The sequence below is a fragment of the Erinaceus europaeus genome, chromosome 23 (assembly GCF_950295315.1).
Source record: "Erinaceus europaeus chromosome 23, mEriEur2.1, whole genome shotgun sequence".
NCBI lineage: Eukaryota > Metazoa > Chordata > Mammalia > Eulipotyphla > Erinaceidae > Erinaceus > Erinaceus europaeus.
In genome coordinates this window covers 739,348-756,397 of record NC_080184.1, presented here as the reverse complement: position 1 = coordinate 756,397, position 17,050 = coordinate 739,348, and the positions used below count along the sequence as shown (strand labels likewise).

The 17,050-nt window shown below is 63.9% G+C and overlaps 1 protein-coding gene across 1 annotated transcript; it reads right to left on the bottom strand.

The window, feature by feature from the left end:
- Positions 1 to 4,762: 4,762 nt before the first annotated feature.
- ONECUT3 (one cut homeobox 3) lies at positions 4,763 to 16,128 on the bottom strand. Its single transcript, XM_060182028.1, has 2 exons — positions 15,077 to 16,128; positions 4,763 to 5,221 (listed from the first exon to the last, which is right to left on the bottom strand). Exons 1-2 carry the CDS (start codon positions 16,107 to 16,109, stop codon positions 4,938 to 4,940), a joined length of 1,317 nt encoding a protein of 438 aa, XP_060038011.1. The 5' UTR covers positions 16,110 to 16,128; the 3' UTR covers positions 4,763 to 4,937.
- Between the last annotated feature and the right edge of the window lie 922 nt (positions 16,129 to 17,050).

Genomic DNA, 17,050 nt, shown 5'->3' with positions numbered 1-17,050 from the left:
CTGAGAGAGGAGAGACCCCACAGGCCTGCCCACCCTCCATGGGGCTCCCTGGGTGCTGTGCAGGGTGCTGAGAGAGGAGAGACCCCACAGCCCTGCCCACCCTCCACGGGCTCCCTGGGTGCTGTGCCTGGTGCTGAGAGAGGAGAGACCCCACAGCCCTGCCCACCCTCCACGGACTCCCTGGGTGCTGTGCCTGGTGCTGAGAGAGGAGAGACCCCACAGCCCTGCCCACCCTCCATGGGCTCCCTGGGTGCTGTGCCTGGTGCTGAGAGAGGAGAGACCCCACAGCCCTGCCCACCCTCCATGGGCTCCCTGGGTGCTGTGCAGGGTGCTGAGAGAGGAGAGACCCCACAGCCTTGCCCACCCTCCATGGGCTCCCTGGGTGCTGTGCCTGGTGCTGAGAGAGGAGAGACCCCACAGCCCTGCCCATCCTCCATGGGGCTCCCTGGGTGCTGTGCCTGGTGCTGAGAGAGGAAAGACCCCACAGCCCTGCCCACCCTCCATGGGCTCCCTGGGTGCTGTGCCTGGTGCTGAGAGAGGAGAGACCCCACAGCCCTGCCCACCCTCCATGGGCTCCCTGGGTGCTGTCCATGGTGCTGAGGAGAGACCCCACAGCCCTGCCCACCCTCCATGGGCTCCCTGGGTGCTGTGCCTGGTGCTGAGAGAGGAGAGACCCCACAGCCCTGCCCACCCTCCATGGGCTCCCTGGGTGCTGTGCCTGGTGCTGAGAGAGGAGAGACCCCACAGCCCTGCCCACCCTCCATGGGCTCCCTGGGTGCTGTGCAGGGTGCTGAGAGAGGAGAGACCCCCACAGCCCTGCCCACCCTCCATGGGCTCCCTGGGTGCTGTGCAGGGTGCTGAGAGAGGAGACACCCCACAGCCCTGCCCACCCTCCATGGGGCTCCCTGGGTGCTGTGCATGGTGCTGAGAGAGGAGACACCCCACAGCCCTGCCCACCCTCCATGGGCTCCCTGGGTGCTGTGCCTGGTGCTGAGAGAGGAGACACCCCACAGCCCTGCCCACCCTCCATGGGCTCCCTGGGTGCTGTGCCTGGTGCTGAGAGAGGAGAGACCCCACAGCCCTGCCCACCCTCCATGGGCTCCCTGGGTGCTGTGCAGGGTGCTGAGAGAGGAGACACCCCACAGCCCTGCCCACCCTCCATGGGCTCCCTGGGTGCTGTGCATGGTGCTGAGAGAGGAGAGACCCCACAGCCCTGCCCACCCTCCATGGGCTCCCTGGGTGCTGTCCATGGTGCTGAGGAGAGACCCCACAGCCCTGCCCACCCTCCATGGGCTACCTGGGTGCTGTGCAGGGTGCTGAGAGAGGAGAGACCCCACAGCCCTGCCCACCCTCCATGGGTTCCCTGGGTGCTGTGCCTGGTGCTGAGAGAGGAGAGACCCCACAGCCCTGCCCACCCTCCATGGGCTCCCTGGGTGCTGTGCAGGGTGCTGAGAGAGGAGAGACCCCACAGCCCTGCCCACCCTCCATGGGGCTCCCTGGGTGCTGTCCATGGTGCTGAGAGAGGAGAGACCCACAGCCCTGCCCACTCTCCATGGGGCTCCTTGGGTGCTGTGCAGGGTGCTGAGAGAGGAGAGACCCCACAGGCCTGCCCACCCTCCATGGGCTCCCTGGGTGCTGTCCATGGTGCTGAGGAGAGACCCCACAGCCCTGCCCACCCTCCATGGGCTCCCTGGGTGCTGTGCAGGGTGCTGAGAGAGGAGAGACCCCACAGCCCTGCCCACCCTCCATGGGCTCCCTGGGTGCTGTGCAGGGTGCTGAGAGAGGAGAGACCCACAGCCCTGCCCACCCTCCGTGGGGCTCCCTGGGTGCTGTGCCTGGTGCTGAGAGAGGAGAGACCCACAGCCCTGCCCACCCTCCATGGGCTCCTGGGTGCTGTGCCTGGTGCTGAGAGAGGAGAGATCCCACAGCCCTGCCCACCCTCCATGGGACTCCCTGGGTGCTGTGCCTGGTGCTGAGAGAGGAGAGACCCCACAGTCCTACCCACCCTCCATGGACTCCCTGGGTGCTGTGCCTGGTGCTGAGAGAGGAGACACCCCACAGCCCTGCCCACCCTCCATGGGCTCCCTGGGTGCTGTGCCTGGTGCTGAGAGAGGAGAGACCCCACAGCCCTGCCCACCCTCCATGGGGCTCCCTGGTGCTGTGCCTGGTGCTGGCAGGAGAGGCCCCTTCTCCATGATGGGATGAATCCCAGTGGAGGTATCCTGCCCCCCTCCCTGCAGGGCTCTCTGGGGTGTGAGCTGGGATGGGGACTCCGCTTTATCAGGAGGACTGGATGCAGAGTCCTGTGGGTTGTCCCCACCCACTCATGTCCCATCCCACCCTCACAAAAGGGTGCCCCTCCCTGGCCCCCAACACACACTGGGTCAGGCTGAGTGACCACAAGATGATTTATTGGAGAAAAGCAGGACTAGACCGAGCAGCCTGGTTAACAAGGGCAACATGTTGGCGAAAGTCAAAGCAAACAACAAGAAAAAACAAAACAAAAACATCTTTGGACCTGGGCTAGAGGTGGGGGCCCGTCTCCCACTGGGAGGGCCCCCCCTGAGTCCCGCCATCCCAGCTGGACTCAATCGGGAGGCCTTTCTGCTCCCCCGGGGGACACCACCTCAAGGCCAGCCCGGGGGCTCGCAGAGGGGCTGCAGCTGACCCTGCTCTGGACAGCCCGCCAGACAGGCCTCCCACCCTCCAGGCTCCCCAAGTTCTTTGGCCCAGACTTTGCATTCCCCCATTGCCTTCACCCTGCAGACACTCCCCAGGGCCCAGGAGGCTTAGCAGATCTGGGGCTGCTTTCTGGGGAGCCCCTGGAAGGATTCCCACAGCCCCCCTCCAGGCGACAAGACTCATAACACTTTTGATTGTCTTCTCTGAACAAGACACGTGGGGGTTCATGCTAACGTGAAAAAGGGTTTTTCTTTTGGGAGGGGGTCAGGCAAAACCTAAGCAGAGGGGATGGGGGGCTGGCTTGCCGGGCAGGTGGGGGGCGTCCCTCTGACTCTCACCTGAGACCCCCCAGCCACTCCCCCCAATTCCTTAGGAAACACTGTGAGAAACAGACCCCCCCCATCCATGGGGCGTGACCCTATCCCAGGCCGAGACCCCCCACCCCGCCGCCTCACCCCCCCCCAGGTACAGTCACCAAGAGAAAGCACAAGTCCATGCAGCAAATAGAACCCCAACCAAAGCTGTTTTTTGTCTTTTTCTTTTAAATTACATTTGAACACAGACTCCAGAGGGTCCCATTCACTCTCAGGAGACAGGAACCCCCCACCTGGGGTGGGGACCACCACAGAACACAGCACAAGGAAGGCGCCCCCCCTCCTGACCCGTTTCCATCCGGAACCTTCACACCCGTGACCCCCGAGTCCCCAGCCCCCCGCCCCCTCCCCCCCCCCCGCCCACACCCCAGAATCCACAGGGCGTTTTTGCAAAATTAGAATTTGAATGGTAGAAAGCTTCAAGTCACGCGATCCAAAAACTAGCTAAGGTTTTTGTGTGGTTTTCTTTTCTTTTCCCCTCCTTCCCTTTCTCACATAAACTATACATTAAATATCTTGAGGTATTTCAGAAAAATTGTCAAAGGCTCAAAAGAATTGTGCTGGCAGGGGGTGGGGGCGCTTCTGCCCCTGTCTGGATGGGTCTTTGGTGTGTGACCACCTGCTCACAAGGTGGCGTTGGGGGGATCCCCTCAAAGGAGCCCAGGGGACAAGTGGGGGTGGGGGTCCCCCCCAAAGGAGCTCAGGGGACAAGTGGGAGTGGGGGTCCCCCCCAAAGGAGCTCAGGGGACAAGTGGGGGTAGGGGTCCCCCCAAAGGAGCTCAGGGAACAGGGAAGCTGGAGGGGTGGGGGGCTGGTGTGTTTTAGGGGGGTAGGCCTGGGTAGGACAAGGTTGTGGGGGCGGGGGCACTCAGGGTCCCCCGCAGGCCTTCAATAGACAATAAATAACGCATCACTCGGGTCCAGTAGCCAGTCGACAAGAGAATGTTTCACACAATCTTTGGTTCAAGAAAAAGGCACTCATCGACCTAGCTCTTTTCTCCCTCTCTCTCTCTCTCTCTCTCTCTCTCTCTCTCCAGGTGGGGAGGTAGGTTGGAGGTGGGGGCTCACACACACCTGGTCCCCTGGCCAGAATCAGGCGACCAGCACAAGTCCTTGTGTGTGTGTGTGGGGGGGTCTTTGGTATCAGGTGTGATTTCTTCAACCACAGAAGACAGTTTGAGGTAGCCTTTACCTGGGGGGGGGCCACCTCCTTGGGAGGCAGTGGCCGGAGCTGGGGCAGCGCTCTGGGGTCCCCAGGACTTGGGGGGGGCAGCAGGAGGCCAGGGCCTCGTCTCCCTCCCCTCCCCGCCCAAAACATTTTACTTTGGCAAAAATCAGAGAAGCAGAGTGAAGCACCTTGGGGGGGGGCGGCAGACCCCCGTCTTGGTCCTCCGTCTCCGTCTCTTTCCCTGGAGAGAGACCAGAACCAGCCCCCTCCTCCCCTCTGGGGACCCGGGCAGCAGGGTGGTGCGTGGGGGGGTGAGTTCCCGGGGTCCCCGTGTTCCACGGGTTTGGGGGTTGTCCACTCCATGAAGGTGCCCGAGTGAACTTGGGTGCGCCGGCGGACGGGGCCGGGGTCCGAGCTGCGCCCCGGCATCCGCCGCCTCCCCGGGTTAAGGCAGGTGATTCTTGACACGAGGGGTCCGGCGCCGGGACGGGGCCCCTGGGCACTCGGCCCTGTGAGGGCGGTTCTGCCGGCGGAGAAAGACATTTGCTTTGGGTTTGGGGTCGGGGCTCTACGTGGGGGTTTGGCGACTCTGCAGAGAAGTGGGTGGAGAGGGGCAGGTCCGCGCGGGGCTGGGGCGGGAGGGCTCCTGCTGAGCTCCCGCGTCCAAACACCGCGCCTCGCTCTGTGCTTTGCAGCCGGCGGGGGCGCGCGGCTCAGGCCTTGGGGAAGGTGGCGGCGGGGCCCCCGGGCGCGGCGCCCTGCTCGTCGGCCCAGCGGTTGGTGCAGCGGCGCCGCGCGTTCATGAAGAAGTTGCTGACGGTGTTGAGCTCCAGGCCGAGCTGCTGCGAGATGGTGGCCTGCATCTCCTTGGACGGGCGCCGGTTCTCCTTGAAGATGGCGACCAGCGTGCGGCGCTGCAGGTCCGTGAACACCAGCCGCTGCTTCTTGGGCTGCAGGGCGCGCTCCTTCTGCTGCTCCTGCTCCTTCCGCTTGCAGGCTGGGGGGGGGGGGGGAGGCGGGACGGGGGCGCGGGGGGGGGACACGGGGAGGGCAGGGGGTGGGAGAGCACCGGGGCGCACGGGACGGGGCGCACGGGGCAGGGGCGCAGGGGAGAGGGGCGCAGGGGGTGGGAGCGCACGGGGTGGGTGGCACATGGGCCAAGGCGCACGGGGAGGAGTGAACGGGATGGGGCGCACGTGGCAGGGGCGCCCGGGACGGGCACAGGGGATGGGGGCCCGTGGGGAGGGGTGCACGGGGAAGTGCGCAAGGGCGGGGTGGGCGCACAGGATGGGGGGTACAGGCAGAGGGTGCGTGGAAGGGAGGGGGCGCACACGGGGGTGGGGGTGGCCGAGGCAGGAGCACAGGTGAATGCGGGGAAGGCAGCGGGGTGGCCACAGAGCCAGAGGGGAGGAGGGGGAGGGGAGTCCGAGAAAGGTGGAGTGGGAGAGGGGGAGAATGAGCACAGATCTGGGCCAGAGGCCCCGCACCCTCCCCCCCAGGCACCCGCCTAGCCCGGGAGAGCAGAGTGGCTCCCCTTTTTTAAAAAAAATATTTATTTATTCCTCTTTGTTGTCCTTGTTTTATTGTTGTAGTTCTTATTGTTGTAGTTATTGATGTCGTTGTTGTTAGGGCAGAGAGAAATGGAGAGAGGAGGGGAAGACAGAGAGGGGGAGAGAAAGACAGACACCTGCAGACCTGCTTCACCACCTGGGAAGCGACTCCCCTGCAGGTGGGGAGCCGGGGGCTTGAACCCGGATCTTCCCGCCAGTCCTGGCGCTTTGTTAACCAGCTGCCTCCCGCAGCCGGTGGGGAAAGGGCGTGACTGGCACTCTGCCTCTGCCATCCCCCAGCACCAGCAAAGACGGGGCTTGGCTCTGTGGCTGCAGACAGCTGCTGCCCTGCCCCGTGGACGCCAGGACGCTCGTTTTTATCGTCCGCTTCTGCGCCTGTTCACACCCTGCTAGGTGGTGGGGGCGTGTGGTCCCACACAATAAATAAAGTACTTTTGGGTGCCTGGCGGTGGTTCACAGGGTTAAGCCCACATAGTGTAACATATTTTTTAAAAAAAAGATCATTGCCAGGAGTCTGGCGGTAGCGCAGCGGGTGCAGTTAGCGCAAAGCAAAGCACAAGGACCGGGGGCGTAAGGATCCCGGTTGGAGCCCCTGGCTCCCCACCTGCAGGGGAGTCGCTTCCCAGGCCGTGAAGCAGTTCTGCAGGTGTCTGTCTTTCTCTCCCCCTCTCTGTCTTCCCCTCCTCTCTCCATTTCTCTCTGTCCTATCCAACAACAACAACAACTATAATAATAACGACAACAACAATAAAACAACAGGGCAACAAAAGGCAATAAATAAATATTGGTTTCTCTCTGTGTCTGCATCTCTCAAAAATAAAATGAAATATTTTTTAAATATAATAATAATAAAAGATCATTGCCCCCAGGGGTGGGGGCAGGGGCAGGTTGTGCCCCCCATGAACAGGATGAGTGTGGGTGAGCACAGAGTGTTGGGGTGTATGTGTACGCTAGCAGTAGAGAGCCAGAGACAGGAGCAGAGCCTTGTTCTGACACCTGTGATTCCGGCTCTCTGCTGAGCCACCTCCCCAGCGGCAAGTTCCTTATTATTTTAAAATAACATGCTTGTGGGGGCCAGGCGGCAGTGGTAGCACAGTGGGCTAAGCGCATAAGGATCCCGGTTCGAGCCCCCGGCTCCCCACCTGCAGGGGAGTCGCTTCCCAGGCGGTGAAGCAGGTCTGCAGGTGTCTGTCTTTCTCTCTCCCTCTCTGTCTTCCCCTCCTCTCTCCATTTCTCTCTGTCCTACCCAACAACAACGACATCAATAACAACAATAATAACCACAAGTCTATAGCAACAAGGGCAACAAAAGGGGGGGAGGCCTCCAGGAGCAGTGGATTCATGGTGCAGGCATTGAGACCTAGCAATAACCCTGGAGGCAAAAAAAAAAATAGTAATAATTTTTAAAAAGATGGCCTCCAGGAGCAGTGGTTTTCTAGTGCAGACACCAAAACCCAGCAATAACCCTGGAGGCAAAATAGTAGTAATAATACGTAATAATAATGTACTTATAAAAAACCTCTTATTCACTTATTAATGAGGCAAGAGGGAGAGAGTGGTAACTGCAGGTTGGGGTGGCAGTGAAGGAGATGGAGGAGGAGCTGATGGAGGAGATGATGGAGATGATGGAGGAGATGATGGAGGAGATGATGGAGGAGCTGATGGAGTGGAGATGGAGGAGGAGATGATGGAGGAGGAGATGATGGAGGAGGTGGAGGAGGAGCTGATGGAGATGATGGAGGAGGAGATGATGGAGGAGGTGGAGGAGGAGCTGATGGAGGAGATGGAGGAGGAGATGATGGAGGAGATGGAGGAGGAGCTGATGGAGGAGGTGGAGGAGGAGCTGATGGAGGAGATGGAGGAGGAGATGATGGAGGAGATGGAGGAGGACCTGATGGAGGAGATGGAGGAGGAGGTGATGGAGGTGGGGATGATGGAGATGGTGATGATGGAGATGATGTGGGGATGATGGAGATGAAGGAGGAGGTGATGATGGAGATGATGGAGGGGTGATGATGGAGATGATGGAGGAGGTGATGATGGAGGTGATGGAGGAAGGGATGATGGAGGAGGTGATGGAGGAAGGGATGATGGAGATGATGGTGGAGGGGATGGAGGAGGGGATGATGGAGATGATGGAGGAGGTGATGGAGGAAGGGATGATGGAGACGATGGAGGAGGGGATGGAGGTGGGGATGGTGGAGGGGCAGTGGAGGTGATGGTGGGCACTGAGTGCTGTGCCTGGGGCAGGGGCTCTGGGGCCTTCTCCCAGCCTTCCTTTCTCCCCAAGGTGGGGGCTGTGGGGGGCAAGGTCTCCGTCTGGAGGGCAGCAGGACCAGGCTGGGGGCTTGGCCGTGATCCAGGGTCATGGAGCGGGGAGGGGTCTTCTGCTGCTTTCTGTGATTTTCCCCTTTGCCGCCCCTCCCCCAGCCTCTGTGGGGGGCCGAGGGGGGAGGCACCAGTGGGGTGCTGAGGGAGGGGGTGTGTCACCCACCTTCCTGTCCTGGGGGGCTCTGAGTGAGAAGACCCCCCTAGGACCAGGCGAGGGGTGGGGACGGTCACGGCTGGGGCTCCACGGGGATGGTGGACCTGTCTGAGGAGCCCACTGTCTAGGGAGCAAGTGAGTGAATGGATGAGTAAATGGATGAATCTGTGAGTGAGTGACTGGAGGAAGGCACCCCGTCCCTGCTGGCCAGGACGCAGTGGTCATCACAGCCTTTCAGTGCTTAGTCCCGGGTTTGATCTGCCGGACCTGTGTCTGTCTGCGGGGGTGGGGGGTGGTGATGCTCTGGGAGCTGACCCCCAGCCCCCCTCATGAGGTCTGAACTGGGGTGGCCCCTGAAACCCAGGGTGCCCCCGTCCCCACTCTACCAAGCCGGCCCCTCGGTCGCCCACTCGGAATCCCTCTCCTCCCCAGTTTGGGGGGGGACCCCATCATCAGGTGCCCAGCTCTGGTGGGCCTGGTCCTGAATCCATCTGTCCCTCTGTCCAGCCTCTGCACCTGACCACGTTGGCCCCTGTGGGGCCAGGAGGGGGCGCTGTGCACTAGTGCTGGGCTCTCCCTGCCCAGCTGCACCCCAGACACCCCGTCACCTCCCCCTCCATCACCTGGACCCCCAGTCTCACCTGCTCACTGACTGCCCACAGGGGTCCCCACGTCACACACTAGGGCCAGGCTGTGGGGGGATGGGCAGTGGCCGACACCCAGCCTCGGTGCCCACCCAGGCCAGCTGAGCCCCCCTGCCCGCAGGGCCTGGGGACCCTCCTTCCAAAGTCAGGGCGCCCACCACATCCTGCAGGCGTGGCCAGGGCACCCCAAGGCCCAGCACCCTCCCCACTCAGCCCCTCCCCTCCTCTCTCTCCCTCCCCCCCCGCCCCCCCCCCCCCCCCCCCCCCCCGTCGTCCTCTCCTCCCCGGGTGTCCCTGGGTTGGGGAGAATTCGGTCCTGTGACCTTGACTCTAGGTTGGGGGGTTGTCTGCCCACAAAGGGGCCAAGGGTGGAAAGTGAGTGAGTGTGGAAGCTGGAGGCCGGCAGCCCACCCCACATCCACCCACCATCCCTTCACTTATCCCTCCCTCCTTCCCTCTTTCCCTGCACCCAGCCAGAGGAAACACCATCTGGGGCTCAGCCCTCCACCCTCTCCCTACCTCACTCTGCCAGCCATGACAGAATGGCCCCTACCTGTCCTGTCCCCTGTCTCCCCCCACCTGGCTCTCTCCCCCCATCCGGCCGTCTCCCCCTCACACCCAGCTGTCTCCCCCACCTGGCTGTCTCCCACCCCGGGGCTCCGTCTGGAGGCTGGGGGGACATGGGTCTGGGGGGACATGGGTCTGGGGGCTGTGGGGGGGCCTCGCTCTCGGAGATGCCCTGCACCTGCGGGCAGGCAGACGTGCAGACTCACAGGGCTTGCATCCCGCTAGAGCCGGCCCTACAGAGGGTTGCAAGAAGGTGGGTGGCAGCCCATCACCACAGCCACAGGGGCCCAGACCAGGAGCTGACAGACTCCTCGCAGCCCCCCTTGGGTTCGGTGCCCAACCCTCGAGGCCCGTGACCCAGCAAAAGCAGAGCCCCCCCCCCCCCGCCCCTACTGGGCCGCCCCGGGCACCTGGCATAAGCCAGGACACTGGCCAGGATCAGCAGAGTCCAGGCTGTGAGGCTCCAGAACCAACAACAACGAGGACCAGTCAGTAACAGTGTGGGGCCTCCATGGCGGGCTTAGGCCACAGGGCTTCGGCTCTCCTGCCTGAGGCTCGGGGGGTCCCAGGTTCAACCCCCAGCACTACCAGCAGCCAGAGCTCAGCAGGGCTCTGGAAGAAAACAATAATAATAAATAATGAATATTGAAAACATGAGAGAGATAAGCCAGCCCTCGTGGGGTGGGAGGCTCCCCAGAACCGGGGGTGTTGCCAGCTGCGGGAGAAAGGAGAGAGCTTCTGTATCTCTCGTCTCTGTTAAACCCTGGGACAGACAGACAGACGGCACCACGAGGGAGTTCACTCCCACCCTCCACTGGGTCCTGTTTTATTTTTTTAAGTATTTATTTATTTATTTATTCCCTTTTGTTACCCTAGTTGTTTTTATTGTGGTAGTTATTATTGTTGTTATTGATGTCGTTGTCGCTGGATAGGACAGAGAGAAATGGAGAGAGGAGGGGAAGACAGAGGGGGAGAGAAAGACAGACACCTGCAGACCTGCTTCACCGCCTGTGAAGCGACTCCCCTGCAGGTGGGGAGCCGGGGGCTCGAACCCGCATCCTTACGCCGGTCCTTGCGCTTTGCGCCAATTGCGCTTAACCTGCTGCGCTACTGCCAGACTCCCCTGGGTCCTGTTTTTCAGAGTGAGGCAGAGACATGGAGACATGGAGACACAGAGACAGGCCCCCCATGACAGGTAGTGCTGGGAAGGTCAAACCCCGGAACCCGGAACCCGGGGTGTGGTGGGGGTGGGGCTTGCCCCAAGAAGCCGCGGGAGGGGGCTTGGGGGGCTCATGGGGTCCATGCAGCACCCAGAGGGCAGCCTAGGCCCGCCCAAGGGTGACCCCAACTCTGAGTCTGGGGGCAGGGGCTTCTGGAGTTGGGGTCTGTGCACAAAGACGTCTGCACTGCCCCCCCCCCAGATCCGCATCCTGGCGCTGCCCCTGCAGGCCCAAAAGACCAGGACTCTTGCCGGCCCTCTCACCAGCCAGCGGGGAAACCAAGGTGAGGAAGGGGGTCCCCGGGGCACTGTGCCCCCCCAGGGCTTTTCCCTTACAGGCTCCGAGGAAGCCCACCCCCCCACCCCCACCCCCGACCACAGAGCCTGGAGGCCACTGCTCAGACTGCTGGGGTGGCGTGGGCAATTGGTTAGTTGATGTTCTTGGGGTTCAGGTCTCAAGGGACCCCAGACCTAGACCCCCACCCGTGCAGGAGGTGGGTCCTGAGCCACCTCAGTTGGGGTACCCCCAACTCCACTCAGGGGGAGCCAGGCACCCATGGTGGGGGGGCAGGGCAGACTGGGGGGAGCCCACTATCACGCAGAGCTCCCAGGCAGGGAGGGGGAGAGGGAGGGTTAGGACCGGTGGGTATGAGGCCCCGGGTTCGAACCCCAGCACCACATGTGCCAGAGTGAGGCTCTGCTTCTGTCTCATAAAAGAAGTGATTTTTTAAAAGGAGGATAAGAGCCTATATGGGAGAGAGGGAGAGGGGAGAGGGAAGGAAGGGTGGGGAGGGGAGGGAGGGCCCAGAGCCCCGCTCAGCTCTGGCTGATGATGGTGCTGGTGACTGAACCTGAGACCTTGGAGCCTCAGGCAGAAATGTCTTTTGCAGAACCCCTGTGCTGACCCCCAGCCCGAGCTGTGATCTTTATATTGTTACATTATTGATAGCTTATTTTTAAAAAATACTTTACTAAAAACCATTTTACTGTCTTTATTTATTTATTGGACAGAGACAGCCAGAAATGGAAAGAGAAGGGGAGACAGAGAGGGAGAGAGACAGACACCTGCAGCCCTGCTTCACCACTCGGGAAGCTTTCCCCCTGCAGGTGAGGACGGGGGCTCGAACCCGGGTTTCTGTGCCTGCCACTCATGGGGGCACAGGGGAAGCAAGACCGTGCTGTCTCTCCTCTCTGTGTCTCTCACCCTCTTAAGAAAACGGGAGCAGCGGGGTCATGCAGGCACAGAACTCCCGTGACAAGCGAGAAAAGACATGAATTGGACACTTGTGAGGAGAAAGGAAAGGAAGACAGAGAGGGGCAGAGAGAGGGAGGAGAGAGAGAGAGAAAGAGGGAGACAGACTGAAGGAGGAGATGGAAAGAGAGTGAGAAAGAGAGAGGAAGTGGGGGAGAGGGAGAGACAGGGAGAGGGAGAGGGGGAGAAAGGAAGAGGAAGAGACTGAGAGGGAGAGAGAGAGGGAGAGACTGACTGAAGGAGAGGGAGAGACAGGGAGAGGGAGAGGGGGAGAAAGGAAGAGGAAGAGACTGAGAGGGAGAGAGAGACTGACTCAAGGAGAGGGAGAGAGAGAGGGAGAGACAGAAGGAGAGGGAGATGGGGAATGTGGTTCATGTACAAACTATTGTATTTACTGTTGAATGGAAAACATTAATTCCTCAATAAAGAATTAAACAAAAAAGAAGAGGGAGAGACTGCAGGGGAGGGAGAGGCAGAGGGAGGGAGGGAGGGAGGGAGGTGGGAAGGGTGGTGGGAAGGGAGGGAGGGGAGGGCCCTGCTCAGCTCTGGGGGTCACCGTGGGGTCTGAGCTGTCTCCCGGGTCTAGGTCACCCCAGCCTGTCCCTCCCTCGATCACTCTCGAGGGTCCTGGTGCTGCCCCCCAGCATTTGGGGTCAGGGACCCCAGCAAGCCTCCCCCTGCCTGGTGGGGACCTCCAGACCCCTGTTTTGGGGTGACGGGGAGCCCTGAGGTGCAGCCAGGGGGTCTGTGGGAGCTGAACCTTCTGTGCTACTCTGGGGGACTGGGGCCCCCTCCCTGCAGGTCACCCTCCCAGACTGAGCTGGTGGAAAGCCCCTCGGTCCCTCAGCCCTCTGGGGGGGGTAAGGGGCTGGCCACAAGCTGGGGGCATTTTGTGTGTCTGCCTGGCTCCTCCACCCCCCCAGACCCCCATCTTGGGGCCACCCACAGGGCTCCCTGGTTACTCCTCCACTTCTGAGCCTGCCTGCAGAAATGGGGTCCTCCCACCCGCGCCTCAGTTACCCCAGTCCCCCAGGGAGCCCGAGTCCCCCCCATCAGGAGGGGGACCTCCATGCCCAGCTTCCACCCCTGATATATATATATATATATATGACATATATTATATATATTATTTCCTGATCTGTTACCATAAAAATGAAAGGGGGAAGCCTTTTCCTTGGGAGTTGCAATTTAAACAATATTTGAAGCCGGCCCGAAGCCATCGACCGGCAGTGATGAATTAGAGACGGTAATTCGAATTTATCGACCGCCCCTCCCCCAGCCCTGCTCACCCGTGGCCTACCGGTCCTGGAGGGCTGCTAGGAGGAGGCGGCTGGCTACTGACAGTCTCTCTCTCTCTCTCTCTCTCTCTCTCTCTCTCCAGGTCACAGGGTCAGAGCCAGGCCCTGGCCTCCCCACCCTGTGCTGACAGATGTGTGAACTGAGCATCCAGAACCCATTTTTCTGGGTGCTTCTGAGGAACTGAAGACCCAGCTTCTCCAGGCTCTGGGGCCCATGGGGAGCTGGAGGGGCACGGGGAGACCTGGGGTGCAGGCCCTACATGGAGTGGGCCCCCGCCTGCAGCCCTCCGCACCCCCTGCTCTGCCCCAGCCTGTAGCCCTCCGCACCCCCTGCTCTGCCCCAGCCTGTAGCCCTCCGCACCCCCTGCTCTGCCCCCGCCTGCAGCCCTCCGCACCCCCTGCTCTGCCCCAGCCTGTAGCCCTCCGCACCCCCTGCTCTGCCCCAGCCTGGAGCCCTCCGCACCCCCTGCTCTGCCCCAGCCTGAGCCCTCCGCACCCCCTGCTCTGCCCCAGCCTGAGCCCTCCGCACCCCCTGCTCTGCCCCAGCCTGAGCCCTCCGCACCCCCTGCTCTGCCTCTCTTTGTCTGTTTTACTCCTTCTATCTTCCCTAGCGCTGCTTCTCTCTCTCTGTCTCTGACCCACAGGGCCTGGGGTGGGCAGAGCAGGACGGGGTATTGTCGGGGAGATGGGTGGGGGGCCGAGGTGTGACCACCTCAGTGCCACTCTGGGGTCCTTTGGAGAAAAAGGGGGTGCGGGGTGTGTACCCACCCGGGGCCATCGGTGAGCTCTGGAATATACGGCAGGTGGGAGAGCGGACCCTCACCTGGGACACCCCTCAGCACCCAGGGTCAGAAGTCGGGAGGTGGCGGTGGCCTCCTCTGGGACCAGGATCCCCTGCGATGTCTGGGATCCCCTCCAAGCGCACCCCCGTGACCTGACCGGCCCCCCTCAAATGCAAACCTGCCTTTATTAGAGAGAGAGAGAGAGAGAGCAAGAGAGAGAGAGAGAGATGGAGAGAGACAGCGACACCCACCCTCTGGCCCCCCAAAGCAGGAACCCAGGGCCTCAGGCCTGAGCTCGGGTCCGCTCTGCCCGCTGTGTCCCCTACCGGCCGCCCCCCCACCTGTGCCATGGCCCCCAGCCAGCCCCCTGGACTGCACTCTGGCCACCCTGCGGGAAGCCCTCCAGGTCTCTCTTTGCAGAGCGGGGAAACTGAGGCACGGTGGCCGGCCAGGCCAGGGAGGGCGAAGAGAAGGGGTCCGCTTCCCCGGGGCCCCCAACCCGAGCCCCCTCCCCAGCTCGGGGTCCCCCTCCATCCGCCGGGGCGGGCAGGCGGAGCCTAGAAGTCATCGATCGGCCGGCCGGGCGGGTCTGTGGAGCCTGGAGCGGCCATTGTCCTGGCGCTGCTGCGTGGCTGAAGACCCCGCGGGCCCTGTCGGGACAGTGTGTGCGGGGCCTGGGGGCAGGGACAGGACCCGGGGTCCCGGGGGAGCTGCGTGTGTGGAGACACAGAGATGCGGAGACAGAGAGACAGACAGAGCAGGCGGGAAAACCAGAGCGCGCGCGTGCGCCGGACTGGGGAGCCGGGGCGCCCCACTGACCTTCGCGGGCCGGCCACAAAGAGCGCGGGGCGTGGAGGCTGGGGGGACCCGGTGCGCGCTTGGCCCCGGGTCTGAGAGGGGAGTGGCCGCGGCGGCAGGGTGCGGGGCTCCCCCCGCCAGCGCGCCGGCACACAATGGGGTCCCCCCGCCCCCGCGGAGCCTCTCCCGCCGCCCCCAGCGAGCCCCCCGCGGCGCCCGGGGAGGCTCGGTCGTACCTGCCAGGCGCAGCGCCGACATGCGCTGGAACTCGGGCTCCTGCAGCCACTTCCACATCCTGCGGAAGGTCTCGCGGCCCGACTTGAGCTTGGCCCAGGGCTTGGGGTTGCGCAGCAGGTCCGACAGGGTCCCCTGCGAGCGGCACAGCACCCTCTGCGCGAAGATGGCCTGCGGGATGCTGTAGCGCTTCAGCTCGGCCGTCACGCGCTGCGCCACCTCTTTGGTGTTGATCTCCTCGGCCGCCGCGCTCCCCGCCGCCCCGGGGCCGGCCCCCGCCGCGCCCCCGCCCAGCAGCCCCGCGCCCCCGGGGCCGCCCGCACCGCCCGCGCCCCCGGGCAGCCCCCGGCCCAGCGCGTCCTCCGCGCGGCCCAGCAGCGGCTCGAAGGCGCCGGGCAGCAGCTTGTCGGCGGCCAGAGCCCCGGGGCCATAGGCGCCCAGCGCGGGGGGCGCGGGCGGGGGCTGCGGGCCGTGCAGCGGCGACAGCGGGGCCAGCGGGTCCTTGCGGTAGGGCGCGTACAGGGGGCCCACGGGCGCCAGCGCGCCGCGCTCGTCCTGCAGCAGCGTGAAGGTGCCGCTCACCGGGGCGCCCAGGCGCTGCGGGGGCGGCGGCGGCGGCGGCGGCGGGGGCGCCCCGGGGTGCGCGTGCGGGGGCGCGTGCGGGTGCGGGTGCGGGTGCGGGTGAGCGCCGTGCGGGCCCGACACCGCGGCCGCGTGCGGGTGGAACTTGTCCCCGAGCGGCGACAGGTGCTGCAGCGGCGCGAGGGGCGGGTACGAGCCGCCCAGCCCCGGCCCCTCGCAGGCCAGGCCCAGCCCCGCGTGCAGCGCGCCTGCCAGCTCCCCGCGGAAGTCGGGGCCCCCCGCGCCCCCCGCCGGCCCCGCGCCCGCCACCAGCCCCGGCCGGCCCGGCGCCACCAGCCCGCGGTGCTGCGCCCCCGAGCCCGTCCCTCGGGGAGGGCCCGGGCCCAGCAGCTCGGCCGCCCCCGTGTGCGCCACGCCGGGCAGCCCCCCGAGCGCCTCCAGCCCCAGCTCCATGCCGTTGTCCGCCCGCCCGACTGCGCGGCCCGGCGGCCGGAGGAGGAGGAGGAGGAGGAGAAGGAGGAGGAGGAGGAGGAGGAGGAGGAGGAGGAGGAGGAGGAGGAGGAGGAGGAGGAGGAGGGGGAGGAGGAGGAGGAGGGACCGGCGGTCAGGGAGCAGAGAGGGAGGGGCCTGACGTCACGCCCGCCCCCGCCGCCCCGACTGCGGGCGCCGCGGAGACACAGGCTGGGGGGACCCTGGCTCTGCCCCCACTCCCGCGCCCTGCTTCTCCCTGGGGGGCTGCCAGGGGCGCCCGACCCCCAGGGTCCCCGACACGCACCCCCAGAGCGCCCCACGACCCTCCTTCTCCCCTATAGCCCCCCACCCTAGCCCCCAGCTCCAGAGCCCCCCACACGCACCCCAGGGTCCCCCATTCCCACAGCACCCACCCACCCACACGTACCCCACCAGCCCCCACCTCAAAGCCCCGCATGAGCGCCCAGCCCACGAGCCCCCCACCCTCACAGCGTCCCAAGCACACCCCCAGGCCTCCCTTTGCCGGGCGGGGCCGTGCACTCAGCCTCCCACCCCCACACAGACACAGCCGCCCCCATCCTCTCTAGGGAAGGGAGGTTGGGTACACCACCCACCAGCCACAGATGTTTGGGGTCTCTGTGTTTGGGCTGGGGGCACCAAAGACCCTCCCTTCTGGGCCGGTTCTCTCTTCCCTGTGCCGCCCCCCACCCCGTTCTGGAGCTCCTGGGAAGCCCCACCTGCATTTGCCCGGACCCCCCTTTCCTCTTTGGGGAGGGGGACACCTTTCCTTGAAGGCCTGGACACAGGAGAGGCGCCCAGGGACTCCCGCACTTATGGGGGAGGGGTCCCCGCTTCTGGGAGGCAGGAGAGACCCCCAAAGGTGCTTCCACCTGCAGGCTAGAGTCCAGCGGGGAGGGAGCCCC